The sequence below is a fragment of the Helicoverpa armigera genome, chromosome 20 (genome assembly GCF_030705265.1).
Source record: "Helicoverpa armigera isolate CAAS_96S chromosome 20, ASM3070526v1, whole genome shotgun sequence".
NCBI classification, from domain to species: Eukaryota; Metazoa; Arthropoda; class Insecta; order Lepidoptera; family Noctuidae; genus Helicoverpa; species Helicoverpa armigera.
The window spans coordinates 6,741,124-6,759,026 of record NC_087139.1 but is presented as its reverse complement, the minus strand read 5'-3'; the positions used below and the strand labels follow the sequence as shown (position 1 = coordinate 6,759,026).

Below are 17,903 nucleotides of genomic sequence, written 5' to 3'. Positions count from 1 at the left end.
AATACAATATGAAGAATCGTCCTAATACCAACAACATACGAATTGAATACGTCACAATTCAATACATTCTCCTATCAATTCCGGCCGAATAAGTAGCATCAATGTCCCTTTCAATTACTCAAAGATAGGTAAATGAAAAGCGGGTTCTGGTTTTAAGGCCCCGTGGGTTGAAAAGGGATCCTTGTTCGGTCGAGAAGGCTCGACTCATTCTCTGTAGATGATGGAATATCGGTGTATGGTACCTATCGGGAATTATTCGCCGGCTGTTTTCGACAGAAATGGGACGAGTTAAATTTACGACGAAACTTGTCTAGGCCGTGGACCGAGGGTCGCTATTTTAATAGTTTATGGTTTATTGTTGCCGGTAACTTGCGGCTGCGGTTATAATTCCAATGTTTTTTGCCTACCTGTTTGACATTGTTGGTTATTGACAGTCAAGGATTTGGATTGATGCTAATATGTATTTACAAGAAGTTTATCTTAGTAGTAAGTCTGATAATTAATAAAGATGTAAGTCTACATATATTTATTGACAACATTTTTAACCAGTAAGTTTTTTTAGACATATCATCTATCTATAGTAACTTTTAATACAGTTTCCCAAATTGCAATTCTTATAGCCATTTTGTTCCCAAAGTCAAGGTCCCTACCTTACAGTAAATATAAAGTGTTGTTATAATGGCCACGGTTAGTTACGTGGTCGTTGAGTTTTAGACGGAGCCGCTTTGACCTTTAAACGGAAGACCTCGTTTTAGAAAACTTGCTCCTTTGAAAGTAACATTTTGGCCTCATTTTAAATCCACTCACTAAGTAGCCTTTGAATTAACTATTAGACCGGCCTTGTTGGAAATTGTTATGTGATCGACTTCTACCTACGTCAGAATGTTTTCCTATTTTCATTTTTATATGTACAGTTAAATGTTTTTGGAAAATCCTTTTATAATATACTAAAATCTCTTATCAAATGGAACTGTGTCAACGATTTATTGATAGATGGATGATAATTAACCTTCATGAATAATATGCACGACCACATACAGCCTAAATGACCGAACCAATTTGGAAGCCATTTGCATTTATTCCACGGCCCATCAGCTCTACTTAGAAATTAAATAAAAAGCCAACATGGCGACTGTTTTTATGACCCGATTTTTTATAATGATGACGAAAAGTTATTACGTTATATGCGTTGCTGAGGTATGTATTAGGACCACAGTTATATTTCCTTATATAATAAGATATTACTATTAACATGGCCCACATACACACCCGCGTATTTTATGTGCTGCTACCAAGAGGGACTGCTTTTTATGACTCACAAACTGACATAAAATGTGACTTGAGTACCGATTTTTCACGCATTATTACATAAGATGGAAAGTATAAACAAGAATCTACGGCCGCTGTGAGAAGACATATACGAACTTTTTGCTAGACCTTATGACAGACAGAATTAATAAAAGCTGAAAACATTCCATTACACACAGGTAATTCATCGTAATGCACAATTCGTACAAAACACAACTTGATTTTACGTTTGCCAAACAAAATCTGCCTGACCACTCAACTTTCAGCTTACTTATGCTTATATTTCTAATGCCAAAACACACGTATAATTACTACAGACATAAGCATCGGCATTCTATCGAGAGGTCGGTACACAAGAAGCGAATGTCACCTCCAAGAGGCCCGGACAGTTGAAAGCCGCAGCCGCGACAAAGACGACAAATTTCCTCGCCATTCACACGGAAGGGACCACCAGCTATTGGAAATAATTTTCTCCGAAGCCGTCTGCTCGTGACGTAACTGGGTCGCGATACTATACCAACACTTTTTACAATACACCCCCCTTCCTTTGGCCCTTTTAGTTTGGCCGGCTTTGCACAAAATGCACTGATTAATGAATAGCAATAGGTGCGACCTACTTGGCTCGCTAAAAAGCTTTTTGTTCAGTTTTGTGTAGATGCACTTTTGTCCAGTCACACAATGGAAATGGGACGAAGTGCACCTGTTTACCAAGACTTGTACCTTGTAAATAGAGTTGCAAAGCTCTTTATTCATTTGTTAATTACGCCTTGTTGCAATTCTCTAAATTATGATTGACTCTTGGCTTTTGTTCAGAATATGGTAACCATAAATTATAATTGTTGATGACTTGTCTTCATATTTTATTATCTTGGTTAGTGGGCATTGGAAAATATCAAACGTTTAATTAAGAGTTATTTATTACATCCTCGTGTTAATAGTTGTACGAGCGAGCAGATTACGTCCCAAAATAATTATGACTTGATCGTACCTAATTAGATTGATGACATATAAATAGAGATTTTGAGGATTAAGATTAACATCCAAACATTTCGCATTTCACAACATTGTTCACTGTAGGTATTGGAAATTTTAAGCCAAAGTTCAATAAGTCTCGAATTTACACAGCCTTTTTTAAGATGTCACGTCCACTAAATGGTAGTCCGCGATAAAAACAATACGTTAAAAGTACGTGAGCAAACAAGTTATAAAAGAAAACATTTATCTGATAAGTGAAGCGTTAGTTGAGCGGCCGTGTTTCTTGTCAATGGTTCCTAGTGTGACCAACAAACACTCGAACTTGGTGTGTTCCTGACACGTCGTGTTTATTTTCCACGATTCGTTTATTTCTCTCAAAAGTTTCCACCCATTGTGTCGCGTGTCGTCTGTTTTATTGCTCAACATTTTAGATTAAAGTGGAAGGTTTAAATGTTATTAAATGTTTTATTTTTCTTGAAAGTGCATTTCAATTTTCGTAATGGCTTTGCGATAAGTCATTTCTTAATGTTTCAGTTACCTCTACAATACATACTTACTTATTCGTTGTAGGGAAAGGCTTGAGTGTAAATTAACTTGTGATGTTCTATCAATCAGGAATGCATGAACTTACCTGAAAACAATAAAAAAAAATATTGCATAACTCTAAACATAAAACTGTCCTGATCTGAGATTAGTAAGAAATAAATTATTTATTCATACATTCAATTTAATAAGGATCTAATTTCAAATAAGTAATCTTTGTTGCTTATAATTTCACACATTGCTTTCTAGTTTTAAATTGAGTTTATATTTTTCACCTGCATGAACTATTTCTTGCTATAAAACCCAGTGTAAGTCCTACATATGAGATATCCAGGTATATCGTTCATTTAAGAAGTTTTAATACTGAGGGTGGTTTAAATTGTAGCCGGGTATTCCCCGGGCGGTCATCAATACATCATTATGTCTAAGTAGAAAGATATGCTGAAGCTTAGCTTTTCTGAAATCTTTCTGCTTAGTTCTATGTACACCTACTGTTTTCTGCACGTGTTCATATTTGTTTAACTTTACCGTGTTAAAAAGTTACCAATTTGATTTGGGTAAGATTTTCCCAACTGACAAGAAGAGTTATGTTTTGTACTCCTAGTTCGTAAAAACATTTAAACAGTTGGATTGAAAAGTTTTTGAGTCATACTTAGTTAGTATTTTTAGCACAACAGGAAAAAAGCTTATTTGTTTTTCTTGTATCCACGTGGAACCGGATGGAAGAAAAAATAGAAGTGAAAAATTTAGTTCTTATTTTGTACAGGATTTCACCTGTTATTTAAAAATTGCCTTAACTTAAAAATATTGAAAAAGCTGTTTAAACTTGTTACTAACCTAAAACCAAATCATCTGGATCAATCATCAACTATGTTGGAGTCGGCTTCCAGTCTAACCGAATGCAGCTGAGTACCAGTATTTACCAGCAAAACCTAGCATAAAAATGTTCAGTAGCAAATACATGAAATTGTTATAGCATTGAGCGATACGAGGCGCATTGATATCGGCATGTGTTCAACATGTAGGTGAAATTCTTTCCAACATTCACGGGCAACACAATATGTTGGAAATGTTGCTGAACAAAATACAATGCTCGATGCATTTTTATGCTGATATGGAATTAACGAAATCATTTTTACTAAATGCTCTTTTAAATGGTGTTGTTTATCATTATGGTTTGCACGGTGTAGTAGAGGTCAATCGGTTAAGCGTATGTATACGTGTGCTCAGTGCACTTTGTAGTTGGTTGGTTAAGTAAATTGAAAATTAGGCATCTCCAGTTACAAATCCCAAATGGTCCAGGAATGAATTTTAATATTACACTTTAGCTTACAACTTTGCGGAAATCAAACCAAAGGTAAAACTTTACTGTCATAAAACACGGTGTTTAAATCATCTCGCCTTTGTGAACTTCACACTATTTGTAGGTACTTTCAAAATATACAGCATAATAGAAACAAAAGACTGGCTCGTTGCCGTGGGGTAAATGGCTCGGAACTGGCATCGTTTTAGTGAACTGCGTCCAACTACGGAACCCCACTTTGTGCCGAAAGCTAAAAGTTGATGCCTCGCCGTGAGGAAATTGTTTCAGGTTGAGCTTAAGGTTACTACTGAAAGTCACGATCGATTAGAACTAGTAAATGTATTTGGCAAACTTGTATGTTAAGGTAACACAGTGGTTCAAATATTTTACTTCATTATTTAAGTAGGTAAAGATCCGCAAATGAAAAAAAAAAAAAACATTTTAACCAATATTAATCTAACTCAAACCGGCGATAAAAAAAGCTGTGTTCACAATTACTTTATTAATAAAAATGCCAATAAAATATGATAACGTCAACCAGCTACGTCACAGCGCATCTTGAGGACCAAAAGTCACGTTATTGCACCTCTGCCTCGCGCTATGCCTCGTCGAGAGCAATACTTGCTTTAATCGAGGCCACGTCCCTACAAGCGTTAGCACGTGGATTTTTATGAGACGGCATAAAATTTCACTTAGCGTTTTCGTACGCTGGCACCAATTCGGTTTGTTAGGCTGACTTCATTTCGTATGCTTCCAGTGTCATGTTACTCGCATCAAGGTGAAATGTGAGCTTTTGTTTCGTATTTGACGCACATATACATAATTAAAATATTACATCCGTATATTTGCGTGCGTACGTTTTAGCATTAGGAACATGATCCAATTATTACGCTGTTTATGTCATTATTTTTGAAAAAAAAAAACGGTACGTCTGAAGAACTAGTTGTTTTGAAATTGTTTGTGGACATTCATTTCAGGTAAAAATCTAGTTTTATCGGATGTTAAACAGGCAACTATTCTTGTAACATCAAAGGCCAACTTATTTTTAGGAATTCAATGAAGCATTTTTTGTACAATTTCATTATATTTAAACGTATATTATAGTGGTGAAAAATAGTGTTGTATCGTAAAAGAAAGCTTTTGCTATAGAATTAGAACATAAAATGAAATAAGACATAAAATCTAATAGAGGCTTACTTCAGCTAATTTTCTCAATTTTGTGTTAAAAAAATATTACTTTCAGAATTTCAAGAATTTTATTCAGGTTGCATGAAGTAGTTTCCTCCAGAAGCGAAACCGAAAAGGAAAGCTAGATATATAATATGAATTTATATAAAGAGTGCTAAGTAATATCAGTCACAATCTAAGGAGTATCTATGTTCTGTGGCTCATAGAGAGAAAGAAAAAACAGAACCCCGTGCCGGTTTATGAATCTATTTATTGAAGTAATATGAATTAAAAACATTCATTTGAACTTGTTGATGAACCGGTCGATCAGTAACTTGGCGGCTCGCGGCTGGTCAGCCGGCACCATGTGTCCCGCCCCACGCACGATCACGTCCAAGAAGTTGCCGAATTCCTTCGTGAAGCTAAAACAGTTCAATACGCTGTGGGTTAGCAGCGGTGAGGAAGTGTCAGACTCTTACTGACTAAAAACCCTCGTGTTTCGACATAGGCCTTTTATATACCAGGGCCGCGGTATCTCTTTCGAACAACCCGCGGCCCATACATACCCGCCTTGGCTTGTAGAAATAGTAAATAGGCAAGCGTAATGCTGCCTAAAGTATGTTCCTTGCTAACAGACTTTTACACTGGCGGACTTTCGAGTAAAAGGGAACGGAAAATCCGCCAGTCTTACAGTTAAATTACGATTCAACTCATCATCAGCCTATCGCAGTCCACTGCTGGACATAGGCCTCTCCAAGTGCACGTCACTGAGATCGATTTTCGGCTTCTCGTATCCAGCTCCTGAAAACCGTCTTGCGCAAGTCATCACTCCACCGTGCCTGAGGACGTCCTACACTACGTTTGCCGAGGCGATTCAACTGAAAAGCCACAATTAAAAAAAAAAAACAAGATGACTCACGCATATATTCTGTCCTCTACAGGATCGAAGAGTGGTTCTCTCGAACTGTTTAGGTATTGCTGTGCATGGCTCCACTTGAGACTCCTGTGTGTATGGACAGAGAGCGCGTACGCCACGATCACGTCCAGTTGCCCACTAGAGGAGAACATATTATGCGTATCTTTACTTGCCTTAAATATCTATTATATTAACTCGACTAACATCAAAATATATAGGTATCATAAAATCTCTGGTCTGGTAATCTTCATATGGAAGTCCACCTTAAGATTACCAGACCAGATTAATTATGCATACCTATTAATAACACAAAATATAATAAATGCTTGCAAAAAATACACACCTGTAACACATAACGCCATAATTTTCCAATAACTCCTCCAACCAATGAATGACAGAATCATACATATCGTTTTCCAAGTTAACATGGACTATGAAACTTTGTTGTCTATATTGCATTTTCTTCACGTGGAGCGCGCTCTGAACTTCGGCTTTATTCAAAAAAGGAACGAACAATTCTTTTGAATTTGATGCTTCTGGTAAATAGTTGTAATCATAGACATGTGAATATTGTCTGAACTTGTCAAAAACATGGTCAGCCAACTGAAAAACAAATAATTTCTTAGTCAGAGATACAGTTCGCGTCAAGTAACTGCCGCTCTGAAGGCGGCTGCTTGTGCTTGGCTACGTCAACAGTCAAATTAATGTATCCACTATTGCGCATGCCTGACGTATGAAATGGGCGACTTCAGAGTGGCGAAATTGGGATTTTGATATAATGTATTATTTCGATTTCACTTACGGTAACGATTAAAATATATAATTCAATAATCACTGAATAAAAATAAGAAACGTTTGAAACATTACGTCAACGTACAGCTTTGTATTTGTCATATATGCCTTCCTCCCAATACTTTTTAGCTAGTACTTCGATTTGGTGAATTTCTTCGGCTTGTTCAGGGCTCAGTAATCCTAGTTGCAGTCCAAACTCAGCGTAATGCAGTAATGATATGGGATCAGTCCAACCGTCACCTATAGCAACACCCTACGTCCACGAGTTTATAAATTTATTAAAATTCCAATAAAATTGTAAACACAAACATAAACATCTTATATACCTTCAAGTTTATTGGCATTGTCTCATTTTTCTTGTTATGTATGTAGTGCCCAAATGCAGGAATGTATTTACCGGCGTACGATTCCCCCGTGAGAAACAGGGATGCTTTTCTCAGTTCAGGGAAAACTTGCAGAAACTGCTGGAGAAAGTTAAGGAGGCACTCGCCCACCTGCAAACATTGAACATGGAATCGTAATATCATGTCTCACGGTGCTCCTTCAGTAAGACTTGACAACTGACCTGATCTTCGTTAGTGGCATACTCTCCTCCTTCGCTGAAGCTGAAGCCAGTGCCCGCGGGGTTGTCAATGAACAGAAGCGAATAGTTGGAACCCCACGTGATGGGCATCCTTTCAACTAAGAGCAATAACGTCTTAACAATCTATTTAATCATTTTCTAAAATAAATGAACTAATATTCCACACTAGTAAGTGTTGTCGAATTTAGTCATATAGAAAGAAAGAGACACCTGTTTCACCGTCATCACCAATTCGTATTGGTCCTATTTCTTCAAACAAGCCAAACAAAGAACTGCTACCCGGTCCTCCATTTAGCCAGATGAGAAGTGGTGTATCTTCTAGAGGCAGTCCCTCCGCGGGGAAGTACCAGAAGAACAGGTGCCACTTGGCAGTTCTGTTGACAGTGATGTACGCGGCGTGACTGTTGACGCCAGCGAACAAGCTCGCCTCTACTGCCGATAGCGCTTTGGCTTTCTCAGTTTCTCCATTTTCAATGTACGGCGTAAGTATAAGAGGAACATCAACCTGGTCTATTGGTGATACAACTGCACCGAGAACAGTTGCACTGAAGAAAAAAATAATAATTGGTAGTTTTGAAAAATTGAGAGGTGAGAAATAATGAAATGTTACACCCACCAAAAGAATCCTAAGACGTATGCAACCGTGAACATGATTACTAAATGGCCGTCATAATGGGTGCAATACCTATTTAAGTAAATGTTTGAACGACTGGTAAAGTGTGAAGTTATTTTATCAAAATATCCATACCTTAATAAATATTACAAGTACAAGGTATGCATAAAAAGATAACAATAAAAAGTGTAGCAAAAGAATGCGACTTTGCAATAACGTTACATTTTAACACTTCTCCGTTATTATTGTGTCAAAACATCTTTTCGGTTATTTTGATATGCTTATTTATCCCAAGAATCCCTTCATCTTCGTATGTCCTTATTCTTACCATATTTCATACCACAGTTCCCGGATGGCTTGGAACTTGGACCACGAAGGTGAGCACTGTCGTCAGTGTTGCCTGCTAGGCAATACGTGGTTTTGCCGAGTCAGTTAGAACTTCAATCATGATAAATTACTGGCACAGATCAACTTAAGGGAAAATGATAATCTATATGAAGTTTGGTAAGAAATTATAAGAGCTATTGTTCCTGTATACGCCTGTCTGTTACGTGACTGTGGACGTAAAATATTACAATTTATCTCCCGTTTAGAATCTTACGAAAGTTTATAAACTTCCTAGTAAATTGATAAACTTATGGATCTTGTTATTTTCCGGTGACATAAACACTGATCGCACACTACAAATCATTTCAACTTACCTACACGTTTTTATCAAACGAATATTGTATTCGGTTTGACGTGGACCGAGGCTCGCTAAGACCGCAGCACAGTTGTATCTAGGTCGGTAGCTACCTACCGCTGTCTGTTACCGGTCGGTTAACTTAATTAGTGTCAGTTCACACTTCGGAACCTGTAGGTACAGCTCCCCAGGTAGTTAAGCTTACCTTTTGGTTGGTTTTCGGTCCGCAATTTCATTTTACACCGTAGATTCTGATTTTGAGTTTGGAATTAGGTCGTATTAGTTATCAGAGTCTATTTACTAGTTTAGAGAGATCTCTAAGTTTGTTCAGTATTTGAAGATGTAATAAAATTAAAGGAATTAAATATTACAATTGCACGCTGACGCTCTATTCCCTATTTTTTTCTCCAACTCTCTACTAAATAAAGCTCAGTATTTCAGCAAGATATTTACGCTATTCACCTTAATCTTGATCACTGGACCAAAGACATTCGATCAATTTGTACGATTAAACGATTTAAATAATTTTAGCTAACTTTCTCAATTTATTAGGAGTACGTTCCCAATTTTATGTTAAAAAAAATGTATTACTTCAGAATTTCAATAAAATTAGACTACTTTTATTCTGGTTGCATGAAGTAGTCACCTGCGGAAGCGGGTGACACCGAAAAAGAAAGAAATGTGTATAAGGAGTGCAAAGTAATATCAGTCAGGAACTAGGGAGTTTGTATATTCTTTAGCTCTAATAAAGAGGAAGAAAAAACAGAACCCCGTGCTCATTCATAAATCCATTTATTGAAGTAAAAATCCAGAACATTCATTTGAACTTGTTGATGAACCGGTCGATCAGTAACTTGGCAGCTCGCGGCTGGTCAGCCGGCACCATGTGTCCCGCTCCACGCACGACCACGTCCAAGAAATTGCCGAATTCCTTCGTGAAACTAAAACAGTTCAATAGTATCTCTATTTCAGCCATCAAATGTATCAAACCAGGCCTAAATCTTTACTGAAGTGTCTAAAATGGCTAAATAAATTTGAATGAAATTTAGGAGATCGTATCTTAAAAGTACAATTCAGATATGGTTATGAAGCAACTATCATATACCGGCTTTGATTTATACAATTAGAAAATAGGCAAGCGTAACGCTGCCTAAAGTATTTGTTCCTTGAATACAGACGCTCGCGGATTTTCCGAGGGCCAGTGTTACAGTCAATATTACGATTCAACTGTAAAACCACTATTAAAAAAAATGTTCCGAGATGACTCACGCATATATTCTGCCCTCTACAGGATCGAACAGAGGTTCTCTCGAACTGTTGAGGTATTGCTGTGCATGGCTCCACTTGAGACTCCTGTGTGTATGGACAGAGAGCGCGTACGCTACGATCACGTCCAGTTGCCCACTAAAGAACATGTTATGCGTGTCTTTACTTATCTTAAATATCTATTAGATACTAAAATTTTATGGATTCCTTTAACTCGATCAACATCAAAATACATACATATCATAAAATCTCTGGTCTGGTAATCTTCATGGAAGTCCATCTTAAGATTACCAGACCACATTAATTATGCATACCTACTAGTAACTTAAAATATAATAAATTCTTTCAAAAAATACACACTTATAACACATAACGCCATAATTTTCCAATAACTCCTCCAACCAATGAATGACAGAATCATACATATCGTTTTTCAAGTTCTGATGGACTATGGAACTTATATTAACATATTCCATTTTCTTCACGTGGAGAGCGCTCTGAACTTCGGCTCTATTCAAAAAAGGAACGAACAATTCTTTGGAATTTGATGCTTCTGGTAAATAGTTGTATCCATAGACATGTGAATAATGTAGGAACTTGCCAAAAACATGACCAGCCAACTGAAAAACAAATAATTTCTTAGTCAGAGATAAAGCTCGCGTCAAATAACTGTAGCTCTAAAGTCAGCTACTTGTGACGCCGACAGTCAAAATGTATGTACACACTACTATTGCCCATGCATGAGGTATGAACACACTACTATTGTCCATGCATGAGGCATGAACACACTACTTTTGTCCATGCATAAGATATGAAATGGGTGGCAAAGGCTTCAAATTGGCAAAATTAGGATTTTCATACCTTTATTATTTATTATTTAAGGTTTCAGTAGCTGTAACGATTAAAATATAGTGATCCCATTATAATGGGAACATAATTATTAGTCATATTATCTGGTTAAGTTAGCTCTATGATACATTGGTTGGTGAAGCTTTTATAGTGAGCTATAAATCAGTGTATAAATATAAGAAACTTTTAAAACATTACGTCTACGTACATTTTTGTATTTGTCATATTTGCCTTCCTTCCAATACTTTTTAGCTTGTTCTTCTTTTTGGTGAATTTCTTCGGCTTGTTCAGGACTCAGTAATCCTAGTTGCAGTCCAAACTCAGCGTAATGCAGTAATGATATGGGATCAGTCCAACCGTCACCTATAGCAACACCCTACGTCCACGAGTTTATAAATTCATTCGAATTCCAATTGTAAACACAAACATATGAATGTATAACACAACAAATATCTTATATACCTTCAAGTTTATTGGCATTGTCTCATTTTTGTTGTTATGTATGTAGTGCCCAAATGCAGGAATGTATTTACCGGCGTACGATTCCCCCGTGAGAAACAGAGGTGCTTTTCTCAGTTCAGGGAAAACTTGCAGAAACTGCTGGAGAAAGTTAAGGAGGCACTCGCCCACCTGCAAACATTGAACATGGAATCGTAATATCATGTCTCACGGTGCTCCTTCAGTAAGATTTGACAACTGACCTGATCTTCGTTAGTGGCATACTCTCCTCCTTCGCTGAAGCTGAAGCCAGTGCCCGCGGGGTTGTCAATGAACAGAAGCGAGTAGTTGGAACCCCACGTGATGGGCATCCTTTCAACTAAGAGCAATAACGTCTTAACAATCAGTTTAATCATTTTCTAAAATAATTATACCAATACTCCACACAAGTAAGTGCTGACAAATGTAGTCATTTAGAAAGAAAGAGACACCTGTTTCACCGTCATCACCAATTCGTATTGGTCCTATTTCTTCAAACAAGCCGAACAAAGAACTGCCACCAGGCCCTCCTTGTAGCCAGATGAGAAGTGGTGTATCTTCTAGAGGCAGTCCCTCCGCGGGGAAGTACCAGAAGAACAGGTGCCACTTGGCAGTTCTGTTGACAGTGATGTACGCGGCGTGACTGTTGACGCCAGCGAACAAGCTCGCCTCCACTGCCGATAGCGCTTTGGCTTTCCCAGTTTCTCCATTTTCAATGTACGGCGTAAGTATAAGAGGACCATCATCCTGGTCTATTGGTGATACAACTGCACCGAGAACAGTTGCACTGAATAAAAAAATAATAATTGGTAGTTTTGAAAAATTGAGAGGTGAGAAATAATGAAATGTTACACCCACCAAAAGAATCCTAAGACGTATGCAACCCTGAACATGATTACTAAATGGCCGTCATAATAGGTACAATACCTATTTAAGTAAATGTTTTAACGACTGGTAAAGTGCGAAGTTATTTTATCAAAATATTCATACATTAATAAATATTACAAGTAGGAATGCATAACAAGATAACAATAAATAAAAAGTGTAGCAAAAGAATGCGACTTTGCTATAACGTTACATTTTAACACTTCTCTGTTATTGTTGTGTCAAATCATCTTTTCGGTTTTTTGCTACGCTTATTCATCCCAAGAATCTTTTCATCTTCATATGTCATATTATTCCCCCGTATTTCAGTTTGTTCCTGGATGGGTTGAAACTGAACTGGACCAGGCAGGAGTTGCTATCGTTAGTGTTGCCTGCTTAGCAATACGCAGTCTATCGGGTCAGTTCGAACTTCAATCATGATAACACAACATTTCAATTGATCAACTACAGGGAACATAATAATGTGTAGGTGTATGAAAAGTATGGTAACAAATTATATCTCTGCCATTGTACCTTTAAACCAAACAAAACGACTGCCTATCTATAAGCTATCTATACACCACAGATCATTTCAACTTACCTACACATTTTTAGCAAACGAATATTGTATTCGGTTTGACGTGGACCGAGGCTCGCTAAGACCGATCTAGGTCGGTAGCTACCTACCGCTGTCTGTTACCGGTCGGTTAACTTAATTAGTGTCAGTTCACACTTCGGAACCTGTAGGTACAGCTCCCCAGGTAGTTAAGCTTACCTTTTGGTTGGTTTTCGGTCCGCAATTTCATTTTACACCGTAGATTCTGATTTTGAGTTTGGAATTAGGTCGTGTTAAGTATCAGAGTCTATTTGCTAGTTTAGAGAGATCTCTAAGTTTGCTCGGTATTTGAAGATGTAATAAAATTAAAGGAATTAAATATTAGAATTAGATTTATATAAGAATTAGATTAGAAAATTATTCCGAACATCTTGGAGCTTAGAAATTTTCATCAATAAATGGCATGACGACACTTATTAGTAGGTATGCCATCCTGACGCTCTATTCCCTATTTTTTTTTCTGTCACTCTGTACTAAATAAAGCTCAGTATTTCAGCAAGATATTTACGCTATTCACGAAAAAGATCGTCAAACATCGATACGGCTCCCCAACCTCTTTGTACGGTCCACCGAATGGGCTTTGTCTTTGTTGATATACCCAGAAACTCCCGTTTGCTCTGCTGAAAGTTCCGAATGTTCGGTTGTACATACAACAAGAATTTAGACGAACTTAGAGTTCAATTTGGACTGCACACTAATGTCGTAGAATGGCCGCTTTCACAAAGGCCTTAATTTTGATCACTGGACCAAAGACATTTTATCAATTGGTACGATTAGACGATTTAAAACATTTTGTTGCAGAAGTTATATTCTTTAACATATACAGCATTCAAAAAATATTACCATTTTTTATAAACTTCTTAATAAACTAAGTCCTAGAACAAAAAGACTTAAAATCTAGGTGACAACATTTTATTCGAGTAGAACGATGATATACAATGTAATTCAGTCACTCCTTCATTACAGTCTTCATTAAAATGAACGAAAAAGTGTTAAATTGTAGGAAGGGGCTGTTCTAATTTGTTCAGTAATTGCGAGGGATGCCGTCAGCATTAAAAAACGATCTGTCAGTGCTACGACAAATCCTGCAGACTGATCATCCCCACGATAAATTGGGACAGACGCTCTTTTAGACAGTTTACACTTTTGGAACACTTGCTCTTGATTTATAATGGCGATTTTTTATCAAACACTCATATTCGAGGTATACAACGACGCTTTAAAGATTTGAGGGATATAAAAACGCATCAATTTTTTTTCGTCATTTAATTTAAATCTCGTCTGTTCTTATACTTTTGCTTTGAGTAAGAACTCATTCAATTCCGTGGAATTAGTTTCTCAAAAGCCGATAATCGCTAACATAAAACGTCAAAATCCAAATCTTGACTTCAATCATAGATGTAAAGGAAAAAAGAAACAAATTCAATGCTAAGCTTTTAAGGGGTAAGTTAAATAAAGGAAACGGGAACTCGGCGAATAAATCCTGGCGGTATCTGAAGCCAGCTTTGAAATCACGCCGAGCACGAGAGGGTAGACAGAACTTTCTTTATTTATTATTTGACAAATCTCGTAATTAAACTCCATCGTATTTTAAGTGACTTCGCCTTAAGAGCGTGTACGTCAACCGCGCGCCATTTGGCCTAAAATGGTACTTTTCAAACCACTGTTTCTCAGTAACTACTTATCCTCTAACTATGTTATTTTTTAATAACGCAAGGTAATTTCACTGTCTATATAGTTAATTGAACATAAATTTCAATTTGTGTAGTTTAAATACTTAAAACCCCTATAACGTAACAGATGTTTTATAAAATTCCCGTTCAGCGTCTATTTCGAAGCTTAACTTTATGTGAAAACAGTGGCAAATCTAATCATATTTATTTTTTTACTCATAGACGAAATCCCCATGCCTATAGTTAGTTGAAAACATTTTTTGATTTAGGTCTCTATCTTTCAGAAAAAAATATTTTAACAATGTGAAAAATTGTGAATTTCAAATGCTTTTTTTACCTATCTATCTTACTTAATTTAATATAACAATTATTTACTATAGTAATATAACTCTTTCTTTAAAACATAAACTTTATATTATAATTTAATCTCTCGTTTTTATTTTTTTATAAATTATTTAAAAACTACTATAAAACGCTGCACGCGAGTCAACTCAAACCAGACCGCCGCAAGGCTTCACAGAGAGGACGTGTCGCTCCGTCACATCGCGTAGGGTGAATAACCTCTGCCGTGGATACCGAGAATAGAGTACATTTCAACCGCGACCAACAAATCTTGATACATTACTATTTTATTTAAAGCTCAATTTTGAAGCATATTTTTTTTTATCGATTGAGTTGAAATTTTGTTTGAATGTTCAGTTTTAATGACAATGTATGATTCTATATCCAATATGGCGGTATACCCAAGATGGAGAAAAAATGTTTTAATGCATTCCTACGATATGGGTATCAAATAAAAGGGCTTGCTATGAATAACTCGAAAAAAAATGTGTCGCGAGTCTAAATCCAATATGGCGGACTCCTTAGGCTAGAAATCACTTATTGCAGATGTCTGTTACCAATCGAGCTATATTTTTTTTTTTCATTTTGGATGTACCCAAATTTTGACTTTTGATCTCGATTAACTTTTGAAGCATATAGGATAGATAACTTAAAACTTTATTTGCAATGGTAAACCCAAGCTCTTCACCAATATTTGGCTTTCCGGCAATTGTTGTTATTTGACCACAATTTTTCGGTCTGGATGGACTGGACCATTCATATAAACAATCAATTTTTCAAATCGGTCCAGGCGTCTTTGAGAAATCGAGAACAATCAAATTGGGAACAATCACAAAACAATCTAATTGAAACCTCCTCCTTTCTTTTTTTGAAATCGGTTAAAATACAGAAACTCTTAACATTGTCATTAATCATCAGTCGACTATTTAGTACTGTTGAAAATTGTATGTAATATACAGAAAGTCCTCAAAACCAAGGTTTTCATAGGTGCCCGATTTTTTTTGCAAAGGAGTGTAAGTATTAACGACTTATTTTCATGCTTTTATATTTTAGACATCCATAGACTTACACTATTTTCCCGCTATTAACTATTTACTAAATAATATATTTTTTGTTCTACCAATTTCACTCGAAAGGATCAAAATGGTTTGTATGACTATACGTGAAGTATGATAGGCACGCACACAGCCGCGACGCTAGTCTGCGCGGTTTTTTGCGTTGAATTACCTAAAGTTGACATCGCGCGCCGAGCGTACACGCTCTTAATTTTACGTTTGCAACTTTGAATTTTATTTGGAAGCGTAATCGTTTTTCGAGTTTGTGGATTTGTAGGCCATTATTGTTTTTAAATTAGGACCTATGCATATAGAAACGCTAACGCTGAGTCGATTTTAATGCGTATCCGTAGCGGAGAGGATTAGCTATATTATAATTGCTTTTATTTAAGGCTGCGTGGTCATGGTAAATCTATGTGGGTGTCCAAAAAATGTTTTCGAACCTTTTTGTGGGCTGCAACAGCTTATCAGTAGCAAAACATAAACTTTCCTAGTAACGTCGGCCTCCGCGAACTTGTCCGCCATGCCCAATAATTGTGGTACGAAATATGAGTGCTATGTGTCCCAATACATAATAACACCAGTTTCATGGACTCGGCCGAAGTTTTCAATCGAAGGGCCGGTCAATGATTCCCTACTTGGTCTTGTGCGGCCCTCCAAACTTTCCCTATAAAAGCTTCGAAATATGTTGTGATATTTCTCGGATAACAAGCAAAGTTTCGTCCTTCGGCAGTCATAAAAGCGGGGTGATATTTGGCCGCGGTTGGACTCGTGCCAAGAATTCCCGCTTCCTTCGCGCCTTGCTGCTGAATGCGAAAAATAAGATGTATTTGATTATTCGGATTATTGTCGCGTTGACGTTATTTGAATTTCTGATGAGAACTTTTGATATACTGCTATAAAGCTCTGATATTTTTTATTAATACTTTTTTGTCGATGCTTTAACACTTCAAACTGTCGGTGTTAAAAGTTGTCAGCGCAAAAATTGCTAACAATGTGTGTTTCTTCATGTTTATTACCACTACGCCTTAAGTTGTTTTATAAGTTGCTCGTTATCGGAATTACTTACTCGTTTTGTACAAAAAAAGAAAACGTTTTTACTTTCCCTAAATAAAGCTTGTGAAAATACTTAGTCAATGGAATACTTTTGTTAAGACTTGTTTGTAGACTACATAAAACATTATCGAGTCGGGCGACTCAATTATTTCGGCATCAAAGCTAATGAGGGGTTTTTTTCTTCTATTTTGGCCCCGTTCATGTGTCAAACAAAATATTATTTAATTAAACATGAAAATTAAGCTGGAAGCTGACGACAGCGCTGTCAAATTGCGCTGGATTAATTTTGATTCATTTTGTTGCTCCCACCTGTTCTAAAGGACATTGCTCTGCGTCCATACATAGTTGGCCCTGGAGCCAAGAGCATCGGATAATTATGTATTGTATTCTCTATCATTAGTAGATTCCTAGAAGATCTTGTAGTTATAGCGGACTAGCTGCAAAAAAGATATATTTCAAAAAAAGTATCAGATTTTGAGGTTATAATCTAACCATAACAACGAATATAATGCTACGTTCACACGCGCGCCGCGCAGCCCGGCGGGCTGCCCGCGCGCGCCGTCGTATCAGTCAGTGCAAGAATGGCGAGAAGCGAGGATCTCGGTGTTGTTGCTGTCATAGCCTTTGGCTTAACTTATTTTTATTGGAAAAAGAAACAAAATGATGAACGACGTTGATCATTCCGCCAAAAAACCGACACTCGCCCGATTCGCGGCATTCACGGGCACGGGCGCGTTCACGGGCTCGGGCGTACCGTTTACACGCACGTGAACGTGACTGTGCCCGTTGAATGTCGATTTGAACGCGCGCGTGTGAACGTACC

General features: G+C 37.1%; 3 protein-coding genes across 4 annotated transcripts in view; all 3 read right to left on the bottom strand.

Moving 5' to 3' along the window:
- Positions 1-17,903, bottom strand: part of LOC110373400 (zinc finger protein 541) — a 222,395-nt gene that overhangs the window by 122,094 nt on the left and 82,398 nt on the right. The gene's annotated exons all lie outside the window — the stretch shown is intronic.
- On the bottom strand, positions 5,548-8,264 carry LOC110373404 (probable serine carboxypeptidase CPVL). Its single transcript, XM_064039933.1, has 8 exons — positions 8,204-8,264; positions 7,798-8,132; positions 7,570-7,685; positions 7,331-7,498; positions 7,090-7,257; positions 6,556-6,815; positions 6,216-6,350; positions 5,548-5,718 (listed from the first exon to the last, which is right to left on the bottom strand). Exons 1-8 carry the CDS (start codon positions 8,236-8,238, stop codon positions 5,595-5,597), a joined length of 1,341 nt encoding a protein of 446 aa, XP_063896003.1. The 5' UTR covers positions 8,239-8,264; the 3' UTR covers positions 5,548-5,594.
- On the bottom strand, positions 9,658-12,438 carry LOC135116663 (probable serine carboxypeptidase CPVL). The gene is made up of 8 exons (XM_064039932.1): positions 12,333-12,438; positions 11,927-12,261; positions 11,699-11,814; positions 11,460-11,627; positions 11,206-11,373; positions 10,509-10,768; positions 10,152-10,286; positions 9,658-9,823 (listed from the first exon to the last, which is right to left on the bottom strand). The coding sequence occupies exons 1-8, from the start codon at positions 12,365-12,367 to the stop codon at positions 9,700-9,702; spliced, it is 1,341 nt and encodes a 446-aa protein (XP_063896002.1). The 5' UTR covers positions 12,368-12,438; the 3' UTR covers positions 9,658-9,699.